Genomic DNA, 25,720 nt, shown 5'->3' with positions numbered 1-25,720 from the left:
TCGTGTCTTCATCCCAGCTGCTGCCAGCAGCTTCAGGAAGCTGGGAGGGGCCGTTTTTCTCGATGGAAACATCCCCATCGGCAAAGGAGGCAGCGCCTGGACTCCATCCACTGTGTGAGCCGTCATGCCTCAACCCCTCCTGCAGTGTTTGGGCTCAGCCATGCGGCTGGAAGGCTCTGCAATGTCTCCACCTGCTGATCTGAACACACCAACGCATGCTGAGGACGCTGATTCAGCTAGTCCATTAACACATTTAGAGAAAGGCTGAGGAGCAGGTCTGGTCAAACATTTACAAAACAGCTTTAAATGGGTGAAAGAGAAGAAATTCGTCCAGGCTTCCATTTTCTGAACCCGTTTCATTCCCACAAGGTCACAGCGCTGCTGGAGCCTAACCTGGCCACTGTTGGGCCAAGGCAGAGTAGATCAAAATCATAAAATTTGAAATCTTATATTTAGTTAAAATACGACGGTGATGAAATGAAAATGTTTTGAATCAAACTTTTAAGGCCTGCTAATACAGCCTTTCTGTTTATGTTGCTGTGAGTCAATAATAATGACAATTTTGTTGGTTTTCCAGATACTTTTTTTCTAAAAACTTTTTCTGGTTTAAATAGAATGTTTTTTTTCTCGATATGATCTTTTTTCCTATTTTTGGCTCTATTTTTTGTTTCTACAGGTTTTTGCTCCACTTTTTTGAACTACAACCGTTTTTTAAAATACATATTTTTCGTATTTTTTATCGTCAGAATACAACACAAAAATCTAACATTTGTAACAATACAATATAAGAACAAAACACAGTTCTGAATACAAAACAACATTGTTTGGACCTTTTAAAAAGCTTAACTATTAAGAACAAAATTATGAGTAAAATACATTGTTTAAACAAACTTCTGTTCAGTAATAACCAAATAAAGAAATCACAGAAGGAAATAAATAACTAAAAATAAAAAATAGAAAGGCAAGAGTTAATTTATGTCACCAATCCAAAATTTTTGCAGATGTTTATCGTTTTTTGAGCCTTTGCATTTTTTGAAGCAGATATTAGTTTTAAATATTGCTACAGTTCCAATTACACTAAGAAGAATTCAGGTTTTTATTAGCAAGTTTAGTGAATATTACATTTATCCATGAATAACAACATATTAAGATATATATAAAAAAGAAAGCATCACGATCTTTTTGTTCAAAACTATGAAAATCAAATTTTTTAATGAAGTTGGACTACAACAGTTGTAGCCATAAAGCGAGGAGATAAGGACGCGTCTACAATTTACATTACTGGAACACGCTGCTTCAGCTAAAGAGTTCTGATATTAGGGATTTTTGTGGAATTCGTTTTAACATTAATGACAACTTGTGATGTTTTTGAGATTATTTATGATGAATTACCGTGGAAATGATCATGTTTGTCTGGGGTGTTTTTGTGTACTTTATTGACGGTCCCTGCCTGTCTCTGCAGCTTCTCAAGCATCAACGTGACGTCAAGGCAAACCTCAAAAGTCAGAACAGGCGAAAAATTTCTGCTCCACCATAAACAGGAATTCAACTTAAAGTAAACGGCATGGACACATTGTAAGTCTTTTTAAACTCGAAAAAAATAGAACGATCACTTTATAAGCGGCAGACAAACGTGAAATAGATCAGCCATTAGAAGGAAAGTGGGGGCATGTAAGCTAGCGGGCTGATTTGTTAGCGAGGACGAAGGCAAACCGTTCAAAATATTCCAGAAAAAGCTTTTGCTTTTTATTTTTATTTTGTTCACATTAAAAAAAAGACACGAATCATATAAGCTTGTTTTGGTATAACATGTGCTCATACTGGTTTTAATTGTAGGAGGAAAGGAAGCTAAGGGGACGGACCCGAGCGGCCATCTTGACTTGAAGCGTTGGAATTCTCTCGAAAACAAGGTATCGTTCCTCCACAAACCTCTTTATTTGTCGCTGTTTTCAGTTTGATTCCTCTTATATAGGAGGCATATCTTTTCATTACATCAAAGTGACACATGGTCGTGACGGTTATCGTGTTGTTTTCCGGTGAAGTGTCGGTGTGTTAGCCCTTAGCAGTAAGCTAGCGCGCCCTTTCGTGGGGATGATGGAGGGAAACTCTGGCGGTGCCAACATATGGAAGCGATTTTGTAGCATTAATAAAAAGCAAAGTCAAAACCAGAAATGCTTTTTCATTTTCAAAATGAAGCTGCATTTTTTGACTCAAAAATAAAATGAAAAAGAAATCCACCAAAATGCTTTTCCATTTCCTTCCTCAACACAGCTTATTCTGTCACTTAATTAAAATTAAAATTAAAATGGTATTTGACATTTCATTTTCAAGACGTTCCATGGTAAATGTGTAGCATAATTCATTTAGAAATTTTTAATTTGACATTTAAAATGGATTAATAGAAATGCTTTTTAAATTTTCAAAATGAAGCTGCATTTTTTGACTCAAAATTAAAAAGAAAAAGCAATACTTCAAAATGCTTTATCATTTCCTTCCTCAACACTGCTTATTCTGTCACTTAATTAAAATGATAAAGAAAATGGTATTTGACATTTCATTTTAAGAAAGGTCCCTGGTAAATGTGTAGCAAAATTCATTTAGAAATGTCTTATTTGACAATTAAAATGGATTAACAGAAATGCTTTTTAATTTTCAAAATGTAGCTGCATCAAATGCCTCAAAATTCAAATGAAAAAGCAATATTTCAAAATGCTTTTTCATTTTATACTTAAAACCGCTTATTCTGTGTCATAATTAAAACGAAAATGCAAAGAGGGGATTGCATTTGCAATTTCAAATCCACCCTGCAAAACTTGGAGCAATATTCTTTTAGAAAAAGCATTAGCAGAGGGGAGGCGGGGCGATGACGTCACTGCTTTCTCCGTGTGTCCGGCCGCTGACACGCACACGCACCCGGAGCAGACTGTGTTAGCGGCAGAGAAGACGGCTTTGAGTTGGTTGTGAACTTCTGATGAGTTTCCACAGCTTCTCAGGACTACATAGCAGCATGTCCGCCTTCTGCGGTCCTCCTCCTGACGCACCGCGGACAAGCTTTTTTCTGCGGACCGCCAGCTGCCTTCGCAGAGCGGAGCGCGAAGCTCCCGACGATCGCTGAAGACGGAAATGCTGCTGCGATCTGAGAAACCATCAAATGAATTTGTGTTTCCAGTAGTGTCCAGAACAAAATAAAGACTCATGTAATTTCCACATATTTACACATTTATTTGCAGCTTCGCGCTGAATTTGCTGTTTGATGACATCTGGAGCCCCATCAACAGATAGCAGATTTCACCGTACTAAACGTTGCTGGTTGGACCAAAAACACTCACTCAGCGCAAAGCTGCAGGAGACTATCTTCATAATGTGCTTTTATTACTGTCAATATTATTATTAAGGGCCTGCTTTACTCGATCATATGTTTTTAAATCCGTGCGGTCAGATGACGCTGAAGAAGTTTGGTTGCGATTCACAGCTTCGGATTCACGAGGGAGCTAAAGGAACATTCTGCTGCATTTTTCGCATTAAGATCCAGAAATCCAGGTTTGAGCAGTCCAGGTCCAGCGGTTTGTGAACAGGACCCGGTTTTAGGTGATCTTAATGCGAACACAGACACACCAGGTCTCTCAGCGACAGCTGCCGGACACACGGAGAAAGCAGTGACGTCATCGCCCCGCCTCCCCTCTGCTAATGCTTTTTCTAAATGAATATTGCTCCAAGTTTTGCAGGGTGGATGTTAAAATGCAAATGCAATCCCCTCTTTGCATTTTCGTTTTAATTATGACACAGAATAAGCGGTTTTAAGTATAAAATGAAAAAGCATTTTGAAATATTGCTTTTCCATGTGAATTTTGAGGCATTTGATGCAGCTTCATTTTGAAAATTAAAAAGTATTTCTGTTAATCCATTTTAATTGTCAAATTAGACATTTCTAAATGAATTTTGCTACACATTTACCATGGACCTTTCTTAAAATGAAATGTCAAATACCATTTTCTTTATCATTTTAATTAAGTGACAGAATAAGCAGTGTTGAGGAAGGAAATGATAAAGCATTTTGAAGTATTGCTTTTTCTTTTTAATTTTGAGTCAAAAAATGCAGCTTCATTTTGAAAATTAAAAAGCATTTCTATTAATCCATTTTAAATGTCAAATTAAACATTTCTAAATGAATTATGCTACACATTTACCATGGACCTTTCTTAAAATGAAATGTCAAATACCATTTTCTTTATCATTTTAATTAAGTGACAGAATAAGCTGTGTTGAGGAAGGAAATGAAAAAGCATTTTGAAGTATTGCTTTTTCTTTTTAATTTTGAGTCATTTGATGCAGCTTCATTTTGAAAATGAAAAAGCATTTCTGGTTTTGACTTTGCTTTTTATTAATGCTACAGAATTGCTTCCATACCAACAGTGCAGAAAATGGTCCAAATATACGTCTTCCTATCGTCATTCTCGCTCAAGTGTTTGATAAAGAAACAAAAAGGAAGTAATCCAACACCTGTTGGTGAAATAAAGCAGCAAAATTCCTCCTTCAAAAAATAAATTCACTGACTGAGTTTTTAAAAATTGACAACAAAAAATCCGCCAGATTAAAACCCCCAACTCCTAAAAAAACTATATAGTGCGGGACTATTTAGTGCCCTGAATTTTAAAAGCAATTCGGACTCCATGATGCTCACTACTTTTTTTTTTAAACGGCAGATGTCATCAATTTCACTGAGTTATATTCTAATAAATGAGTGTTTTTGAGATGAGCATTTATGAGTCCATAAAAAAATAAAAAAATTAAGAATTCACTGTCTTCTGAAGATAAAAACGTTGATGGTTTGATTAAAAAATGAATTTAAATGCCTTTTTGGGGGTGGGCAAAATTGTTCCAACACAATGCATTGTGGTTTATATTTGCCAATCTAGTGAGCATAGTTGGTGTGCAGGGGTTGACATAGCCCAGAAATTTGCACTGGCCCACAGGGCCAGTAGTTTTTGAAACTTACTGGCCCTGCCTGAAAGTTACTGGCCCGACACCGCGCATAGCGGGACCCGCCGCTCCGCAGGTGCTTGCAACTTTAGGGGGGTCTGTGGGCATGCCCCCCCGGAAACTTTTAATATGGTACAATTTGGTGCATTCTGGTGACATCACTTATTTCTACACTTTTCAATGACTGAAAATAGACCATATCAAACTTAAATCTGCTCTAGTCTGTTTCAGATGTTTTGAAGAGAGCACTGCAGTGTAGTAGGTAACACTAGTTCAGAAGTTTTCATGGTGCTTCTAACGGCAAATATCGCAATAAATCATAAACCTTAAATGTGTTAAAACAATCTAATGGCAGCTTGAACCATTTAACGAATCAAATAAATCCCTTAATGCATTTGACCAATCGGATGGACGCCTTCACATTGTTGACCAATCAGATGGAGCCCTGTTATGTTAGATGTTTGTAACCTATGTCAACGTGGGTCATTTGGAGTATAATTTTTAAACTGGGAATGGTTATTTGGTTATTTTGCTGTTTGTTTATATACCGCAAATTATATCGTTATCGCAATTTTAATCTCTGATATCACATATCGCGAGTTTTCCTCATATTGTGCAGGTCTAACTGAGATCATTCAGCTAACTAGAAATACTTACTGCTTACAGTGTTGTAAAGAAAAACAAAATTAAGTAGTTTAACATTCTACTGCATTTGAGTCTGAGATTCAGGTATTTGGAGTTGCCTTTGATTCTTTGACATTCAGCTTAAAGCTTAGTGGATACAGTTTCATCTTCAATGCATTCATTAAATATCTTGCTGTCCATACTACTAATTATACCCACTACTCCATCTAACATATTCCTATCTATTCCTGCCATGTCTTCCACATCTCTGACATGCTTCAGTCTCTCTTCAGTGACGGTGTCGGATTTATAATCAAATGTAATAATAACCCACTGGCTTGTGCCTTCGTTGTTGCTGTTTAACATTGTTTTGTATTGAATTGTTACATTCAATAAAGTTTGAAAAAAAAAGTAGTGAGCGCGTGCCGCGTGGTGCTCGGCAGTGAAAGCCGAGCGCGCGCAGGCGGGAGAGAAGGAGAAGTGATGAAAGGTTTCCCATAGAAACCCTTGAAGTCTGAACACAGGACTAGCAGAAAAACTACATTATGAAGACGAGGTAAATCTACACGTTTTCGCAAAATTTACTTTATTGAAAAAGGTGAAGAATATATAAACCGTTAAATATTTTAGTGGCCCGAGCGGACAAGTGAAAAGTAAAGTCTTGTGGTCCGCACTGCTCGAAAAACAGGACCGGGCCAGCGGACAAATGGCTATGTCGAGCCCTGGTGTGTGTCCGAATTCCCACCCTAACCCCTATAGAGTGCACTCTATAGTGCATTAACCAATTTCAGGTGCCGTCTGAATCTACAATTCCCAAATCCAGTGCCCTGGAAATCTCCCAGAAGTCTCAGCAAAAAACTAGTGTGCATCAATGCTCACTAGATTGGCTGTGATATACACCACAATACATTGCATCAGAACATTCATTCATATTCTTCCGTTTGTCCCTTTCGGGGTCACGGGGCTGCTGGAGCCTATCCCGGCCACTTGTGGGTGAAGGCAGGGGACACTCTGGACAGGTCACCAGTCCGTCGCAGGTTCAGAACATTTTTTACTAAAAAAAATGTATTTTTAAAATAAATTATCAACGTTTTTTATATTCAGAAGACAGTTGATTCATAAATAATCGTCTCAAACCGCTCATTAATTAGATTTTAACATCCTGAAATCGTTGATGTCATATCCGCCATTAAAAAAAAAAAGTAGTGAGTGTGGTGTCTGAAGTGCTTTAAAAATACTATGACGCTACATAGTGCCGCACTTTATGCTTATTGTTTAGTAGTTGGGGTCAGGGTGGGAATTCAGACACAACATTCGATTTGGACAGCATTACAAAATGGGGAATGCACTATATAGTGCACTATGTAGTGCACTGTAATGCGTAGGGAAGGACTTCGGACACAACCCTGGTCTGTTCGTTTGTTGCCAGACATTCACGGTTTTGTAGCCCAAAAGTGGTCAAAAAAACCACCAGATCCCACAAAAGAACCACCAAAAGAAGTGAATCAGTGATTAATTGATTTTTGCTTCCCGTTTTAAAAGAAACTTTGAGACGTTTCTAGTGATATTACATCCACAATTTTGCTGCTAGTCAGAGCAAAAATTGGACAGTGGACTCTCATTGAGCTCCATTAATTACCACAGGGGATCAATGTGAGCTCATGTACCACCCCTGCTCCTTTCTTAAACATTGAGAACAATTAAAAAGAAGGCGAAAAAACTAACTTATTGGTAATTTATTGTTATAATTAAGTCACATTTTTTCCTGCCTTTTTACTTTTCATGAATTTAAAGGGCATATATCATGCAAAATCATATTTTTTAGCTTTTAAGTGTATTTTAACGTTCACTCCTAATGAACATTTGAATTTGAAAACAAACTCTGAAGCGATATAGTTTTGATTGAGGAGTCTGCGCTATAAGCCCCGCCCCCAGGCTAACACACGCATTCAGGCTACGTACGAATTCCTTCTTTACTCACTATATTGTGCATTTGTTCACCATTTTGTAGTGCTGTCTGAATCTAAAATACCCAAATCCAGTGCCCTGGAAATTTCCCAGAAGTCTCTGCGAAAAACCAGTGTGCATCAATGCTCACTAGATTGGCGAATATAGACCACAATGCATTGCGTTTGTACAATTTTTGCAAAGAAAATGTATTTAAATGTATTTTTAGTAGAATATCAAGATTTTTTGTTTGTTCAGAACACAGTGGATTCATAGTCATAACAAAATGCTCCTATTGAGATTTTCACTTTGTTAAATCGTAACGGCATATTCGCCGTTAAAAAAAAACAAAGTAGTGAGCATGGCGCCTGAATTTTTTTAAAAATCCAGTGCACTACAAAGTGCAGCACTATATAGTTTTTTGGTAGTTAGGGGTTGAGGCGGGAATCTGGAATTTGGAGCTAGCGGTGATAGGCTAATTGCTTCACTTTTCTACGCACAATGTGCACTTCCATCTTTGCAAACGTTGGGATGTTTGTATTCGTGGGTGAAGCACAGACACGCTGCCAAGGTCGGTTAACGACCCACGAGGAGAGGAAGGCGGAGCCCCAGATATCGAGTCGTCGAGCTGCAAAAATAACTCGTATTTCCTAAAAATATTGTTCTGTAGTTTGCCAAAGATAATATATTGTCACATAAATGGTTGTCGTTTACTACAAAAGGCTGAAGAAGAGCATGATATGGGACCTTTAAGAGGAAGAAAATATGCATAGGACAATAAAACAGGTAAAAGACAGAATTCAGTTAGAAATGCAGGATAAAACTAAATCAATTTTATCAAGCCAGTAGTGCTGGCTTGATAAAATCCATCTGAAATCAATCGAAGCTTAATAAATCAGTAATCGATCTATAAAGGAAGAGATCGATCTTCCCTTTTCTGGTGACCGAACACACATCAGCAATAAAGCCAAAGTCTGCTAGCTAACATATAAAGGAATTTCCCACAGTACGGCTAATGCTAACGCTCATTCGACCTAAATGAACAGCTTTATTTACTCACAGGCAAGAATTTTACAAACTCTTTTAAGGAAACTTTTTTTAAGAAACCAATTTCTCTGTTTCTCTGTTTGAGAAATCCTGTAACCCTGTATGGTTTTAACAATCACTGGTTTATTATTTCACTGATGCATTTACAGTATGTCAACTGTAGCAGATTATTGAATATCTTTAAAATATCTATACATTGTTAATGTTTTTCCATACAAACATGTCTAGATGTGTAAATCATGTAAATTAAAAAATGTATCAAATTGACTGGATCAAATAGATCAAATGAATTAAATCCATCCAGGCTCTGGTGAATCGAATTGAATCAATTCTGGAAATTGCTGCTGATACTCATCCCTGTCTAAAGATGATCTCCCAGCACCGGCCAGTCTGTGTGTCTGTCTGCACCTTGGTGGCCCAGAAACGCCGGGGTGGTCGTTAGACGAAGTACTACAAAAACAGTCAATGACAGATTCTAACATGTGGATACTTTTCTCTTTTATTTTCTTCAAGCTTTTCACCATGGAGAACGAGTCAATTGAGAAAGTGCTGAGGGCTGTCCTGCAGTCCTCTAAGTCTGGGATCTCCATCAGGAGTCTCCAGGCGGAGTACCGCTCTCTGTGCGGGGAGAGCCTCCCACTGAAAAGGCTCGGATACCAGACTCTAGAGGATTACCTTAAAAGTATTCCCTCTGTGGTGAGGCTCGATCACCGCATGGGAGAGGTAACGTTTTACTGTCATTTAAATCTGTGCTCTGTGTGGCAGACCTTACACTCAAATGTTCTTATCTACTAATGTGGAACCTGACAATATTACAAGAAATGAAAGAACCGCCTCTTATTTGTTTTATTTTGCTTTCTAAATGACTTTCTGAAATGTATGTTTAAGTAAAATTGTCTTCAGAATTACAGTCATGGCACTTTTAGTAGGATTTATTGACTTTTTTTTTCTATTTATGGCTCTCCTCCCCTCACCACTGCCTTGTTTGAGAAACTGCAAAATTTTTGCTTTACTCGTTAAAAAAGTGTCTAAATGAATCTTTCCCACAGTTGATGTGCTTTGCCCGTGTGTGCGATGAGACGGCACACATTGCAGAGCTGGTTGCCAGGCAAAAGTCGTCAAAAAAACCTGCCCGGTCTTGGACTGCGAACTCTGGCAGGAGGGTCAAACCACCTGACCCCTACCTGCCTAACGGTGTGTAACAGCTTGGTCAGGTCAGCCTAAAACATGCACGGTTTTTAACATGTGACTCATGTCATGTTCAGTTGTCATGTAAACATGTCAGGAAAATCTTCACATTTAGGAATTCTAGAACTACAAAGTCTGCTGCTTTTTCTGTGCTTCCTTGGAAAACTAGATAGATTCAATGAACTAAGAGCATCAAAAAAGTCACAAACGATACCGAATGACGCACGATACGGTGGACCTCATTCTGTGTGTTGCATTGTGGGAAAGCATCTATTGATTATTTTCTTTTTATTGTCCTCTGTTTGGTTCCTGATCATCCAGTACCACACGGGGCTGCATGAAGAGCCTTTGTCTTTAAAGACATTTTTAATGTCAAATACTGAATCTTTATAGTGCAAAGCCAGCGGTGCAGTGGTTAGCACTCTTGTCTCACAGCAAGGCCGCATTTACTCTGCATGGTTCAAGTGACCCAATTCCGATTTTTTTATTTTTCTCATGTGGCACAGATCAGATCTGACCGGTGAACGTGTAAGCAGGACAACAGCGCATGGATTCTGATTTTCTCAGATCGGATTCAGGCCTCAATCATATGTGGAAATAAATAGGATACGAATCGGATAGGTGCATTTGCATGTGCCATGTAAGCAGACAAATCGGATATTCCCCAGTAAATGCGAGTCGTATGTCAGTGACGTCAACTCAGGACAACACCAACTGAGATCACATGACTTATTAAGGTGCTTTTGTGCTGATTTTGCTGTTCGGGGACAGCTGGAGCCCCATCAGCTGAAGCCTAAGGCTTTCAGCCTCAGGTTTCAGACCGTAGTCGGAAACCGCTGTTATTCCCGGTCCGGTCCCGCTCGGGACACTAACTAATCAAGCGGGACACCGTTGCTATGAAACAGGCTAGAAGCTGTTTATTTCTTTGCTTGTGTTGCGGAGTGGGGGCGTGTATGATGGGGACCGCACGTGCGTGAGGAGGGGGGGGGGGGGGGGGGGGTGAGCGCGGAGCGGGAGAGTGTCGGAGAACTGTGATAAAAAGAAGGTGTCTCCCCCAAAACTGTTTTGGAGTCTTTCTTAACCCACTCTGGAGGCGGAGGGTTCCGAACGGGAAAGTGAACCCCGAAGGAGAATCCGCCTTCGGCCCTGGAGAAAATCTCCCGTGCGTTTCTGACCACGGTCGGAAAAAGAGAATTCACCGCGCAGGAAAGGTTCAACACTTGGATCAAACTGTTAGTACAGCACAACGTCTGCAAACACTTCCTCATTGAAAACTCAGAGAGAGCACATAAGCCGGCCAAACAGCCCCCCTTCTTCCTCTCCCGCGCTTCCCCTCTCCCGCCTCATCCTGGAGTGCCCAAGGCAACCCCTCCTTCGTCGCTGAGTTGCCTCCATGACAACCCTAGTCAAAAAAGTCAGAAGGACGTCCGCGGAAGGCAGAAATGCTGCTACGTAGTCCTCAGAACGTCTACGTTTGATACTTTCAGCATTGTATAATGTAAATGCAAAAATCGGATACAGGTCACTTTTAAAAGATGATGTAAGCGGGTCGTCAAAAAAATCGGATATAGTCAGAAAATCGGATATTGGCATCAAGACCTGCAGTGTAAATGCAGCCCAAGAAGTCCCCTGGTTCAAGTCCCGGCTGGGGGACCTTTCTGTGTGGAGTTAGCATGTTCTCCCCGTGCATCCCTGGGTTTTCTCTGGGGACTTCCTTCCACCGCTATGACTTCCTCTCACTCTTTCTGTTTTTTTGGATTTCCTTTATGTGAAGGAACTTCCATTGAATGACCAAAGTGGGAGGTGTCAAATCCGGTTACAGCTAAATGATGATTATTAAAACCTTATTGCATTTGTTGGAAACAAAGATTTTGGCAGGGAGGTGTCTTACAGACCATTGGTCAGCAGATTTCCTGTTTTTACGTTGTGCAGTTATTTTTAAAACTGCCTATTAGGCATAAATATTCTTTTATTGATTCTTTTTTTTCTCCTGGAGGTTCTCTGTTCTTTGAAATCATTGTTTTGATCGAATACATGATATAGTACTAACACAATCATGTTTTTTTTTTTTTAAATCAAAACATTTGCTCTGAAGATTTATTGCGTCACGAATGTCGGGTTTAGAAACGCAAATGACTCTTAAAGTGAAACTAGCAATTTCTATTTTTGAATTTGTTAATATGGTGTTGTTTTTTTAATTCAATTTTTCATTAATCTTATGGCCAGGGGTTCCTAGGTTTTCTCTGAAGCAGCCGTCATGTCGCCCTTCTGCTGGTAGTTCCAGCAGCTCCTCCAAACCTTCTAAGTTTCATGATGGATCCAGAAACAGCAGCGCTTCTGGGTTTTACAGGTTGTTCAAATGTGTTTTTTGTTTTTCTTTTTTTCATGATTTTATTTAAATTGCCAAATAGAATGTACTTGTTGTAGTGTCACACAAAGGCGCTCCTGTTGTTTGTGATCTCAGACAGATGAAGCAGGAGATGAGGCCTTTCACACAGGTCCAGCACAGGCCGACAGCCGCTCCCCCAGCAGTGAAGCAGACGGACGCTCTGAACAGGTCAATGTGGGGGACTGGGACTGTAAAGTGCTTTGGGCCTTCCAGGAAGCTAGAAACGCGCTTTACAAGTACCGCCGTTTGCCATTTTTATGAATGTGTAGCAGCTTTTGTGCTTCTGAACCTTCTGAATAATCTAAAGGGCCTGTATCCTGCTTTTCTAAAGCATTCCAGAGTAAACTATATCCATATGTATGATCATATATTACCTTTGGAACACTAAAAAACACGTTTTTAATGAATTGAGTTATTTTTGCAGCTCATTTTCCTACCCAAAAGTCAGAGTACTCGATCTCTGAGGCTCCGCATTTGGGAGGGGCTGGTGCTCAGAGACACAGGTTTATAGAGGAACACTCAGAAATGCAGGAATGGATCATAATACCACTTTGGATTGTTTTAGTGATGAATGAACATTAAAGTGCACTTAAAAGCTCAAAAAGGTGATTTTTCATGATGCAGGCCCTTTAAAGGGAGACAATTTAGATGTTTTTTTAAATCATGATTTAATAAAAGGATTGGGAAAAAATGGGGGGGGGGGGGGCGCACAGGTCCATGTGTTTCATCTCATGTGACCTTAAATACTGTCAGAAAGTTTGAAGTTGTACTGAAATATATTACACTGAATATTTAGACATCTTTTTTTTCAGGACTTAACTTCAAGTATGTTTTTGTAACTGGACCTCTTTAGATTTTAGCTGAAGACCCCTGTTCTGTTTAGTGTAGTCTGTTCAGAAGTTTTAACAGATTTGTCAATAAAGTTTTCTTTTTTTAAATAGAAAAAAGCAAAGCATGGAGAAGAAAAAGGACACAGGTATGAAAAAACTTACATTAGTAACCATTATAGCTTCACTGAAATTCTATAAAATATGCATATTTATTTGTCTTTACTTCTTGTTTGTTAATATTTTTCAATATTGAAGAGAAAAAAACATAAAAGTGAAGGGCAAAACGTGTGGCTAATCTTATTTATATGTATAATACAAATAAATCGACCAAGTAAAAGTTTTCTTCTGCTTATATTTGCAGAATTTCAACAGGATTCAAGGCAGTTTGGAGTCAGTCAGGTACAAACATAGTCTTTTTAAACTTTTCTCCATTTAATACCTTTTATTTGTGCTTTAAAACACAAATGTCTTACAATGTGTTTTGATTGTTTTGACCACACATGAACACATGCTGGTCCTCCTTCAGTTTCTTTTTCAGGCTTTAACTAGGAGCTGCGTTTCCAGAAGAAAATGCAGGGTTGATGCTGTGTTGCTGAAACTTAAAGGGTCATAATTGGCTAAATAAAGAAATGATCAAAGTTGACTATAAATAAAGTGAAAACAGCACAATAACAAAAAAAGATATGTTTGTGAAAAATGCCAGTCGGGTATCGAACCAGCGAGCTTCTGTACCAAGGATTCCCCATGTATTTCAATGGAGGCAGAAATCCTGGAATATCTGGAAAAGTTCAAGGATTTGAAGGAGCAAAAGTCACAGCTGGAAAAAGCTGAAAGAGCTGAACAATTTAATAGTTATAAAATAGCGGAAAAATTATGCGTTAAGCGGCAAAAAGTGGTGTAAGATACTATAATAAAGAAACAGGAAAACAATGGTTTAAGGATTTATAGCTGTCAACCAGTAAGTTAAGGTTGCTTTTTTCCTGGATCGTATTGCCGTGGGACGAGCAACTCCAGCCGTGTCTCATGTCTCTGCAGAGTTCTCCATACGTCGCAGCAGAAGTGCAGAAGAACATGAGGCAGCTTCTGAAAAAGTACAGCAACGGCCTCTGGATGTCCAAACTGTCAGAGGTCTACAGGGAAATGTTTCATCAGGAGCTTCATCCTCAAGCACTGACAGACCTGGAGAAGTGGACTCACATCTGTTTTGTGAGTTGTCACTTTTCTGTTTGTGACTTTTGGGAGAAAATGTGTTCGTTTGTGAACCTTAAAAGCAGAACCTACGCCACATCATTTCTCAGTGGTGGAACCAATGAAAGTCTGGAGCTACGTTCACGCCGGCCGCGTTGTAAAGTCTACGTCAGGGCTGCTCATGACGTCGATTGCGTTGGCCCATGTCTCTGGTCCCCTGCAAATACGGGGGGATGCAGTATATTCAACCTAAAGTTTTGCCTTCCACGTCTGAAATCCTTTTTTTTTTTTTTTTTACAGTCTCTTCCTTTCATGTCTTCACAGTTGGAGAAAGCTGCTTCTGAGAACCGAGCGGACCGAGTTATTTATCCTCTGCTGCTTTCCCAGCTCAAGACTCTGAACAACCCTGTGTTTGTGCGTTGACATGCTTATTTGAACACTCCACTCAACTGCCAATGCTTTTTCTTTTTTTCCAAATTTCAAGGAGGGTGTGAATTCTTTATCTTATTCCGTTGTTTGCTTTCCTACAACAGCCGTCATATCAGTAATATCCTAAAAGGGGTCAAATCGACAGCGATGGTTTCATGTCCGTCTGTGTTTCCTGAAGGTGAACGTTCTCTACCAGGATGTGTGCGTCTCAAACGTCTGCGCAGACGGCACTTTGTACTGCCGGCTGCCTTCGCCAGGAGCTTTCAGGCTAACAAGGATGTTGGAAGAGATCGCTTCTGGCATCTCGCAGGTACGTTCCTGTTCAGTTCAATACTTGAAGCGTTTCAGGTCCCGGAACACGGCCGACCTGCTGCATTATAGAGTTTTTATTTATAGTTTTTCTTCCTAAATGTCATAAATGAATGAAGAAATCCTTTGCAACTGGCCTGTGGAGTCGTGAAAATGCGGTCATTTCCATTGATTCTGTGTATTGTCACAATCAGCAGACGTGAGCCCAGCGGCAGGGCGGGAGACTGCTCAGCTCAGTTTGAGACAAATTCCAGAGAAAAAGTCTAATTTTGCTCAGACATTGGTGCCTCATTTGTGATCATTCCCCCTGAATCCCATGTCTTAAGGTTATCTTTGTTTTAGTGCACAATTGCACCTTGAAAGGTTTCTTTTAGGCCTGCTCAATAGACCGCAAATTTATCGTTATTGTGACATCAAGCTGTGCAATAACCATAACGCAAAAGGCAGCGAAAACTGCAAAGAATTGTACCTTAAATGTACTGAAACAATTTCATGGCAGCTTGGAGTATTTCACGAATCAAATAAATCCCTTTTTGGATTTGACCAATCGGATGGACGTCTTCACGTTGTTGACCAATCGGATGTTAGATACTCGCCTCCTATGTAGACGAGGGTCATATTGAAGTGTAATTGGTTGAATACTTAAAAACATTCAACCATCGTTTTCCTGTTTCTACTTCTTTATTCTAGTATCTTCCTCCATTTTCTGCTGCTTAACTCCTACAATGTTTCAGCTATTTCAACCATTCAACTATTCAAATGTTCAGCTCTTTCAGCTTTTTCCAGCTGTGACTTTTGCTCCTTCAAATCCCTGAACTTTTCCCGATATTCCAGGATTTCTGCCTCCATTGAAATAAATGGGGAATCCTTGGTGCAGAAGCTTGACGGTTCGATACCCGGCTCTGGCATTTTTCACAAACATATCTATTTTGTTATTGTGCTGTTTTCACTATATTTATAGTCAACTTTGATCATTTCTTTACTTATTTTTAATTTTTTGCCAGTTATGACCCTTTAAGTTTCATTTTTACTTCAGCAATATAGCATTCAACGCTGCATCGCAAGTTATGTCGTCATCGCAATATTGATCACTAAAGTGTCAAGTTTTCCTCATATCGTGTAGCCCTAGTTTCTCTACACAGACGGGGGGGTCGAGTCCACCTTGATTCAAAGGACTGTGCTGTTCTAGAAATGTTTGCAGCAGATCAGGGAATGGCTCCCAGCTTTTCAGTCAAAGCTGGCTGCTAGAAAACGTCTAAAATGTTGACGTGGTCAAAGAAAGCGAGGCTTTAGGGCGGCAGAGTTCACGTCTGGACGAGTGTTCTCATTTCTGGCTCTGGAAGGCTTTTGTATCACGGCCTTGATGTGAGATGGAAACTCATTCATGTGAGAAGCGCCGTCATTTCATCTCCTTCTATTGATTATTGACTTTTCTCATTTTGCAAGTGTTTTTTTATTTTTATTTTACCTTCAACTTTCTGTTTCTCAGATGACCACGGAGCTTCTGGTTTCCCAACCTTTCATTGGGAAGTTCTGTCTGGCTCGGTTCAGAGGACAGTGGGCCAGAGCAGAGGTAAACATAACTTCTTAAACATTATTTTCTTTGGTCAAGGTTTTTGGTTTAAACTGAGCATAACCTGCATAACCGATGTGTTTGGTCTCAGATCACCAACATGTTTGGCGACATGATGATGGAGGTCCTCTTCATAGACTTTGCTGTACCAGTAACTGTAGAACTTGCGGGCCTTCGAGAGATTCCTCCACCTTTCCTGAAGGACTTTGGTTTCATCCCACCTCAGGTCATTACATTTATGCTTCTGTGTGAATCCTACAAAAGCCTTGCTGCTCAGCTGGTCTATATAATGACCACTCTTGGTGAACGTGGCCGTACGTTGGTTTGCTCTCCTCAGGCTGTTAAGTGTCGACTAGCAGAAGTCGACGCTCCAGGCGTGGACTGGAGCCCAGAAGCCATTGTTTGGTTGAGAGAGAAGGTTCTGGAAGCTGAAAGCTGCAAAGTAAAGGTAACATGTTAAAGAAGTGTTGCTCTGCAGTTCTATCTGTGCATTTTCTTCTCATTTGGGGCCACTGAAAGCTCAGATGGATTTGTTAAGCTGTCGACTAAAGTTAGATAAAAACAGCAGTTTGGAAAAAAGATTTGTTGTTTTTTTTTACTGTAAAATTGTTCCCAGTGGTCTTTTAACTATGATCATGGAGTTTTTAATAAAAATTTAGAAGCCTGTGTTGTTTTTTTAAATATGGAGGATAGGAACAGACTAATAGAAATAAATATATACGCCACTAAGTTGTTAAATAAATGTGCTATTAATTATTTAAAATAGTCATATAGTAAATAAAGTTAGAAGGAAAAAAATGTTGAAACATATTTGGCATTTTTAAAAAAAAGCAAATTTAAATAGTTCATGTCATTAATTCTTAATTTCTAAGTATTCCTGTAAAAATCTGCTCTCTGAGCACCAGCCCCTCCGTATCCGCGGAAACGAGTGGGTCCTCACATTGTGACATCACAAAGTGAGGAACAGCCCCTTCCAGGAAGAGTCTGTGCTGCAGGCTCTGCCCCCAGGCTAACACTCACGCCCACTTTCTCAGTGGAGCTAGCGGTGATCGGCTAAACGCGTCCCTTTTCTATAACCAATATGAACATCCATCTTTGCTAAAGTTTGGATGATGTTTGTTTTCTTGGGAGAAACACAGATACGCTGCTGTCTCCAGATTGATGTGATGAAATAGGCGACACCCACAAGGAGTGAAGGCGGAGCCTCATAGATGGAGTCATCTTACTACCGGGTTACTCGGGAAATTATATATTTTTAATCGTTCTTTAGTGTTCCAAATGTAATGTTGTATCATATATATGGATGTAGTTTACGCTGAAGGGCTTAGGAACAGCATGGTATAAGCCTTTAAGACATATTTTCTGCACATTGACAGCAGCTTTTTTTCTTCTTCTCACCCATATTTTTTTTCATTTTTTTCATCAAATTTTTTTTTTTTTTTTTCCTTTTTATATTGTCTAAAATAAAATTGTATGTAATATCATATCATAGTTTATTAGAATTTTGCTTTAGGATTGTGGGTGAGACTGTTGCTTAGTTAATTAAGCTTATTTCCCAGCATGCCTTTGTTGACATTCTCTCCCACTAGCGACAATGTCCCCACAAGCCCTGGCTAACGTTAGCGTAGCTAAAAAACGGCGAGCAAAATCTAAGGTATCCAGCCGAACAGTTTAGAGCCAGATAGCATCTTAAACGAGGAAAACTAAGACGTTAATGCATCCATTGGTCTGACAGTGGAGGATTTAGAATTGGAGCGAGGAAAGCGAGGCTTTGGCCCGCCCATGGCAGTAATCTGAGCTCTGTCAAGCATCCGGTTTTCCTCTGCTCCTGATCCAACGTGATTTGAACAAAGTAAAGCTCAGAAATGCAGTTTTTTAATCTTAACCCTCATGTTATGTTACGGGTCAAATTGACCTGTTTTTAAAGTTTGAACATCTAGGAAAAATAGTCAAGTATTTTTTCAGCATGAAACTTCTTCTGCTTGCCTTAATTAGCGTAATCAACATATCTTATGAAAATGGTTCATCTCACATATATGCAACCCCCCCTGCATGTTTATATCACATAGATGATGTTCGGGTCAATTTGACCCAACAGTCAAACTGAAGGTACAAGGATGTCTTATTATTATTAGTTTTCCTTTTATTTGCAGCTGTGAGACATATTTCAACCCAATCACACACACACAGGTGCGTAGGTGTTGTGACTTTTGACAGGAGCCATTTATGCTCTCGTGGGAAAACTCAACCCACATTTAGTGGACACTCAACAGAGGAGGTGCAAAAAATGTAAAAGATTTTCTGCATGGGAGTCTTTCCAACATTAGCAGAAGCAGAACGATAACGGTCCAGGAGGCTCTGGAAGTCATCACTGATCATGATCAGAAGAGGACTATCTAGAGCTAAATTCTGATTCTAATGATTCTGATTTTGAAGCAGATGAAGGAATTGCTATTCTTGTTCCTCCAAGCAAGACATTCATGTCAAAGAATAGTGAAATACATTGGTCTTTATTTTTTCCCCAAATATGCGTCAGACAAACCTGTCTGCAGAAAACATAATAAAGACAGTGACAGGGCCCACCAGGATGGCAGTGACTCATGTGACCATGTCAATTCATCCAATCTAATTCAATTCAATTCCATTTTATTTGTATAGGTCAAATTCACAACAACTGTCATCTCGATTGGCTTTGTATCGGTAATTGAAAAAGTAAAACATAAAATCAAAAGGATCATGAATAGATAGAATTCAATAGGAAAAACTAAATTGAACTAACTAAACTGACCAAACTAAACTAGACATCCCTGCCCTTAGACCCCCCTTCGCGGTAAGGAAAAACTCCTAATAAAAAAAACGGATTCCGGAAAAAACGAAGAAACCTCAGGGGTGTCCACATGAAGGAGGGATCCTCCCCCAGGACGGACAGGCAATTTACCAGAACTCATAGAGAAGAATTAACTTATCTAAATCTACAACTACATATTTGAAGTCCAGCAAACAAGCTTCATCCAGATGGAGTTGGGGGGACGGCCGGGGGCGCGAGACGAGCCGGAGACAGGATCTAGGTCAAGACAAGTGCGAAATGTGCAAAATTATTTCGCACAAAGCACAGTGTGATGACTGGTCACTCTTGTGCTGTGTAGATGTACAGACACACACACACAACTTCATATTGCGATTGCTTGTCTGTTGTGTTGTGATTTTGTTTTTTTCTGGTTCACAGTGCATGTATGTAAAACAAAATTTCAAGATTATGTTTCAATGTTATGTAAAACTATTGTATTTTATATGTTAGTCTTTCAAAAGTAATACAGTAGTGAAAAATTTAAAAAAAAGTTAGAACGTGTATATTTTTGAGAAAAACGAGTGAATTAACAAATAATTGAACCACTTCCTGTTAGTGCTAAAGAAAACCATTTTAACTACGTTTTTGAAAGAATGATTGGTAATGGAGTTAGTAATGATATATTCACACTGCTTGTTAGGATTTTCTGGGTTTCAGACATTTTTTAATTAATAAAACATGCACAGGGTCAAATTGACCCAGGAACATCATCTCTGTTCCTCACAAATGAACATAACAGGAGGGTTAAACTATTTCATACATGTCCTGCTCCAAGAACATGTTAAAAACACAATTTTCATTGGAGTAGGTCTAAAGAACTACGAGGCTTGTTTGGCTACTTATGTCTAGGGGTGCGGGGCATAACATAAGTATAAAAGGAAAAGTAATGTAAATATGACAAAAGTAATTAAATGTAGCATCTAACTTCAGGGTGAACCCAGGCCAAAGTAATAAATAAAGCAAAGTTTGAGAATTGTTCACACAGAAGCTCACCAAAGAGTTAACGCAGCCAAAGCCCTTACAGACATTTCAGTGTTGTCAATGGGGAGACAGAAACTACAGCCAGAGACTTCTTCCCCCATGGGGTAGACGAGACGCCAGGATTTTAAAGTCCCATCCTCCAATCCAGGGCAGCCATAAGGTCTTAGTGCAGCAACCCAAGTCACCTGACAAAAAAAACGACTTACACACAAACAAATAGAACTGTCACCCCCCTACACAAACACTCGATATACAAAACAACAAACATACACAAATACGACAAGGGTCATAGCAAGCTGCAGAGGTTTTAAATGACAAAAAAAATATCTACTGTTATACCAAAAAAGTCTATTCTGGTGATTGACTTGATGTGAAGTTTTCCCACGGCTTTACAGTAACCCCGCTCATCACCACTGATGTCATTCAGATTCTGAAGCTGGAAGAGTCCAAAGGGGACAGAGTCGCCTACATTCATTTGTTTGTTGGTGGAGATGGCCTGGAGCAGAACAGCATCAACCATCAGCTGGTTCAGTTATTCCAGAGAGCCCTGAGCAGCAGAGGTGGAAACCTCTTAGATGCAGGTATGTCGGACTCGACCCGTAAAAGTCCTGTCCAGCTCTGATCTCCACTCGCTGTTAGCTAGTTTAACACCAGCTTCAGGAAAATGCAAACCCCGTGGATTTGTTTCCATCCTTTTGCTGAGTGTGTAATTTTTTAGCCCCGACTTTTCCGGTCCGGAAAAGGACCCATAGTGACCCGACCCTGAACTGGCCTGTGGTCGCTTCACTGCAGTCGAGTCACAATGTCATCCCCACGATGACCCTGAAGCCCCTGGTGCTGCCTGCCCCCCTGCAACTTCCAGAGGTGAGTGAATTCTTTCTTCAGATTCAATTCAATGCAATTTTATTTCTATAACCCAAATTCACAACAGTCGTCTCAATGGGCTTCATACCGGAAATTGTAAAGTAAACATGAAATCAAAAGGATCAAGAATTCAATAGGAAAAGTCTAAACTAAGCAGACTAAACTAAAGTGGGCATCCCCACCCTTAAGGCCCGTTCACAGCGGGACGAATTTCGCGCGCGATTTTCGCCAACGTTTAACGCCTCGTGACTAAACAAAGGGCATCAATGAGAGTGTGCACACCGACGCGAAAAAACGCCACGCGTCAAAGCGTCAAAAAAAAAAAAACGCCTCGGGTTCGTTGTTTTTTTTCGACGCGTCGTAATCTATTCGACCAATGAGAATGGCGCTTTTGCACACGTGTCTGGAGCTTCTGAAGTTACCGTAAAACACAACTTGGGGGCGCTCAAACACAAAACTGCCTTGCTGAGCACACATACCAGCGAAGAAGATAGACGTCAAGTAGCGTCTACACTGCCGCGAAGAAATAATGACGGACATTTTAAAATATCCCCGAACCAAGCACCAGTTGGAGCTACTGGTGCTTGAAATATTCATGTTTTCTTTGTATGATTCTGACAAGCGCGTAAATACTTGCTCTCTTCTTCTGAGTGAAAAGCGACTTTAAGAAGCCTAAAGTTGCGCAGCGCCACCTTGTGTACAGGAGTATTTCTGTTTTACATTAAGCGCCTTCTAATGTCAGGGAATGAAATTGCATGTTCGTTCGGCTCATCGTCAGCGAAAATCGCCTGGGTGTGAACACAAAAAACGCTGGCGAATAACGCCTGGCGAATATTCGTCCCGGTGTGTACGGGCCTTAAGACCCTCCTTTTTGTAAGAAAAAACCCTAAAAAAACAGATTCTGACCAAGAATAGAGGACAGAAGGAGAACAGAAGTAGATGAGAATAGAGGACAGAACCCCAGTGGAACATAGTTACCCCAGCTTTAACTTCTAGCAGCCTAATAACCACTTTATTGTTAAATAAAATTTAAGGATGTTAACATTAAGTTAAATAATCTTTGAATACTAACTAGTCTGACAATAAGCCTGTCCAAAGAGGAATGTTTTGAGTCTAACTTTGAATGTAGAAACTGAGTCGGCCTCTCTTCCATGAACTGGGAGTTTATTCCATAAAACGGGGCTTGGTGGCTAAACGCTCTACCTCCAACCGTACTTTTACTAATTCTAGGAACCACAAGCAGTCCTGCATTTAGTGAGTGAAGTGTTCTGATTGGATGGTAAGGGACTATGAGGTCCTTAATATTGGACGGGGCCATTCCATGTAAGGCCTTATAGGTTAACAGGAGGATCTTGAACTAGAATCAACTGGATCCAGTGAAGTGAAACTAACACAGGAGTGATGCGTTAGCTTCACTTAAGCAGGTGTTGGATTGTTGGCCTTTTTGAAAATCAAGGTTTTTATTGGACTCTCTTGTGCAGAAAACTGACAGTCTAGTCGCACTGGAGTTCTTGTGCAGTTCTTGGTTAAATAGTGTGTATAAGACACAACACAACACACACGCACACAGATGTGACTCGGTGCAGATCAGGGGAATCTGACTGTTTAAAACAAAGCAGGTTGAGGGCCCGCGGCGGCGCTAACCGTGGTGCTGACGCCATGTGGTTTCTGCTCAGCGCTCTGAATGTCAAACTGTAGAAATGCGGGTTTCCGTGTTCTTTGCGTGGTTTATTCTTCCGTGGTTTTAACGTGGTTCCTTGGTTTGGGAAAATTTTACCAGAGCTTTTCTCTCTTTTTCCACGTATGACCAATTTCCAAAAATGTACGTAGCAGCTGTGTGGCACGGCCCTCACCGCTCGCTTTTGTCCCGATGATGGAGCAAACGATTGTTTCAAAGAGTCCAGCCCAGTGAGCCACACCCAGCAGCCAATCAGAATCGAGTATTCAGGCTAACCTTGGTGTAGTGTGTGACAAAATGGTCATTTTTGAAATGAACAATCGTTCGCTGTCTGTACTTAATCGTGATTTCAATCACAGAAACGTACTTCCTTGCATCCTCAGCCCGGTCAGAACATGGACGTCTTTGTGGTCGTGGCGTGCCACCCGGGTTACTTTGTGGTGCAGCCGTGGCGAGACCTGGACCACCTGGAGACTCTGATGAGGAGGATGTCTCTGTTCTACCACCAGAGGGAGGCGGGCGGTACTGTCACGCACGCTCAGACGGGAGACGTGTGTGCCGCCAAAATAAACGAGCAGTGAGTAGTATTTCAAAATAAAAGCACTGCTAATATTACCTTCAGAGAAAAAGAGTAAGAAAACCAAATCTAAACTTTGTTGGGTTGTTTGATTGACGTGTGTGAAGATTCCTCTTAATGGGTGAGTGGGGGGGAGGTAAACGTGTTTCTGCTTCCCCGCAGATGGTACCGCGTGCAGGTAAAAAGGGTCCTGGCCAACGGTTTTGTCTCTGTCTACGAGCTGGACTACGGTCAACTAGAGCTGGTCCAGAAGAGCCTCATCCAGCCTCTGGTGGAGCAGTTCAGGCAGCTGCCCTTTCAGGCGGTTCCTGCACAACTGGCAGGTGAGACCTTCCTCACGGAGCTCTTCTTCCTCTCATGTCCTTCTCATGATCCTTGATGCTTTCAGTTTTATACCCAGAGTCGGATCGAGTATTCCAGAAAGGTATTCTAATGAGAGTAGCTTTGGTGAAGGCTTTTCACCACCATGCACGTGTTTTCTTAATGTTCCAAACAACACATTTGTTGTTTTCGAATCAACCTATTTTTTCAAATCCTGCAGATAAAACAAATACACAATCAGTTCCAGAACGACAACGCTGTGTGGATCAGAGAGCATAGTTTTAAAACATGTTAGGGCCGGCTTGCAGCCGCTACGTAGGTCTCTTGCATAGTGCACAGATGGAAATTGGTCGTATGTGAATCTGCGTTTGAAGAGGTGAGAAAAGTTTTGGTCTTTAGGTGAAATGTTCAGATGTATCATGAATGAACCCCATTAAAACCACAGACGCACAAATAAACCACGCAAAGAACACGGAAACCAACGTAGAACAAGAACCGTATGTGATTATTGTGCTGTTTATGTGCAATTCGTTAGAGAGCGGTGCTTCAGTTACGTAATTTAAACGTGAAAGTTCTACATCCGTGGTTCATGCAGGAAAGGGCTGTAAGACAAACGTAGAACGGTTTTAGAAAACCAGAAATTGGTGTATGCGTCTCACAAAAATCACATGAAATTGCACAAGATTTACATCAGAATTGTATATAAACTACCTAAAATACACAAAAACTGCGTAATTCTCAACCGACCAAAAATTCCGAACGACTCAAAACCGAAATCACGTAAAGACCCGTCGACTGAAACTCTCGACGGACATCCGCGCACAGCGACGGAGGCAAGAAACACGTATGAATGACGGAGATCACGCATGGATCACCAAAGACCGACATTTCATACGTGGAAATGTGTAACGTGGATGTAGCTGTGTGACACGGCCTTAAGGGACATGTGGTCCAACAATCACAGGGTTCTAAGAACTGGTTTTCTCCACTAGTCCAGTGTCCACTGATCCACAGCTGAGCTCCTGCTTTAGTTTCACTTTACGTTGTTTTGTCAGAAGGAAACCCCAAATGTTTTAACGCGCGACTAGAGACAAAACCGCTGCAGACGTCCCTCATCTTCCCGTCTGGTTTACCCCGCCGTGCAGGTGTGACCCAGCACCAGTGGTCCGAGGCGGCGTCCATGCTGTTCAGGAACCGCGTGGAGCGGCGCGCCCTGGTGGCACAGGTGGAGAGCGTTCAGGATGTGCTGGAGGTCAAAGGTGAGCCGTGGAGGCGCAAGCTAACAGTTTACCTGGTGGACACCACGCTGGAGGACGAGGACCTGTGGATCCACTGCTTCATGGCAGACATCGAGTGACTCGTTCTCTTAGCGCAGAATTTCCTGACGTCGCAGTGTTGATAATAAACATTTTAAAGCAACTTTCACTGAAGGATGTTGTTGTTTTTTGATGTGTTTCGGTTGGAATCATCAGATTTCCTTCAGCCTGTCATCTGAGCACAAGACTGTGTTAAGTTTTCCCGCCACAGTGATGCTGAAATTTTTTTTTTCTTGCTAGAGGACTATAAAAAGTAGGGGTGTGTGTTGGCAGGAGTCTGGTGATTTGATACGTATCCTAATATTCTACCAGAACACATTTTCTTTCTTTTCTTAAATTAGGACTTGGAAAAAACTCTACCTGAACATCAATACATCTTCCATTATCATAAAATTGTCAAATTTAAGTTTATTTAATGATCACAATTTTACTGCAACGGTATCTCATATGGAAGTTGATTTTACCCAAATTCATAGTGCTTTTATTTTGGTAACCAAAAATATAGAAAGTGAACAGTCAACATTGTCTGATTTCCACCACAAAATATATTTCAGTAAAAGAAAAAGAATTTGAATGAAAGTGCCTTAACCAATAAAGCTCTAAAAGTATAAAAGTAAAGTGCTGTTTAGTT

The 25,720-nt window shown here is 40.4% G+C and overlaps 1 protein-coding gene across 2 annotated transcripts; it reads left to right on the top strand.

The window, feature by feature from the left end:
- Positions 1 to 1,437: 1,437 nt before the first annotated feature.
- LOC101160715 (tudor domain-containing protein 7A) lies at positions 1,438 to 25,192 on the top strand. Of its 2 annotated transcripts, none has more exons than XM_020706307.3 (19): positions 1,438 to 1,575; positions 1,837 to 1,910; positions 9,112 to 9,321; positions 9,648 to 9,792; positions 12,013 to 12,136; positions 12,251 to 12,343; positions 13,117 to 13,151; positions 13,367 to 13,404; positions 14,041 to 14,211; positions 14,518 to 14,607; positions 14,801 to 14,932; positions 16,421 to 16,504; positions 16,596 to 16,730; positions 16,842 to 16,952; positions 20,761 to 20,914; positions 21,126 to 21,197; positions 23,259 to 23,452; positions 23,615 to 23,775; positions 24,919 to 25,192. In XM_020706307.3, exons 3-19 carry the CDS (start codon positions 9,121 to 9,123, stop codon positions 25,034 to 25,036), a joined length of 2,058 nt encoding a protein of 685 aa, XP_020561966.1. In that variant the 5' UTR covers positions 1,438 to 1,575; positions 1,837 to 1,910; positions 9,112 to 9,120; the 3' UTR covers positions 25,037 to 25,192. The 2 variants fall into 2 exon arrangements, with proteins under 2 accessions (XP_020561966.1, XP_011479123.1); XM_011480821.4 differs by having other exon boundaries at positions 21,052 to 21,197.
- Positions 25,193 to 25,720: the final 528 nt, after the last annotated feature.

The sequence above is a fragment of the Oryzias latipes genome, chromosome 1 (genome assembly GCF_053564925.1).
Source record: "Oryzias latipes strain Hd-rR chromosome 1, Olatipes_Hd-rR_3.1".
NCBI lineage: Eukaryota > Metazoa > Chordata > Actinopteri > Beloniformes > Adrianichthyidae > Oryzias > Oryzias latipes.
The sequence above is the reverse complement of the archived record's forward strand: the minus strand, read 5'-3'. Positions and strand labels throughout refer to the sequence as shown.

What these genes read in the sequence shown, in the direction of transcription:
- LOC101160715 (XM_011480821.4), top strand. Translation starts at nt 9,121, where the DNA reads ATGGAGAACGAGTCAATTGAGAAAGTGCTGAGGGCTGTCCTGCAGTCC. An exon ending in AGCGCTTCTGGGTTTTACAG is followed by an intron (nt 12,137 to 12,250) that starts GTTGTTCAAATG and finishes TTGTGATCTCAG; the next exon opens with ACAGATGAAGCAGGAGATGA. An exon ending in GGCAGTTTGGAGTCAGTCAG is followed by an intron (nt 13,405 to 14,040) that starts GTACAAACATAG and finishes ATGTCTCTGCAG; the next exon opens with AGTTCTCCATACGTCGCAGC.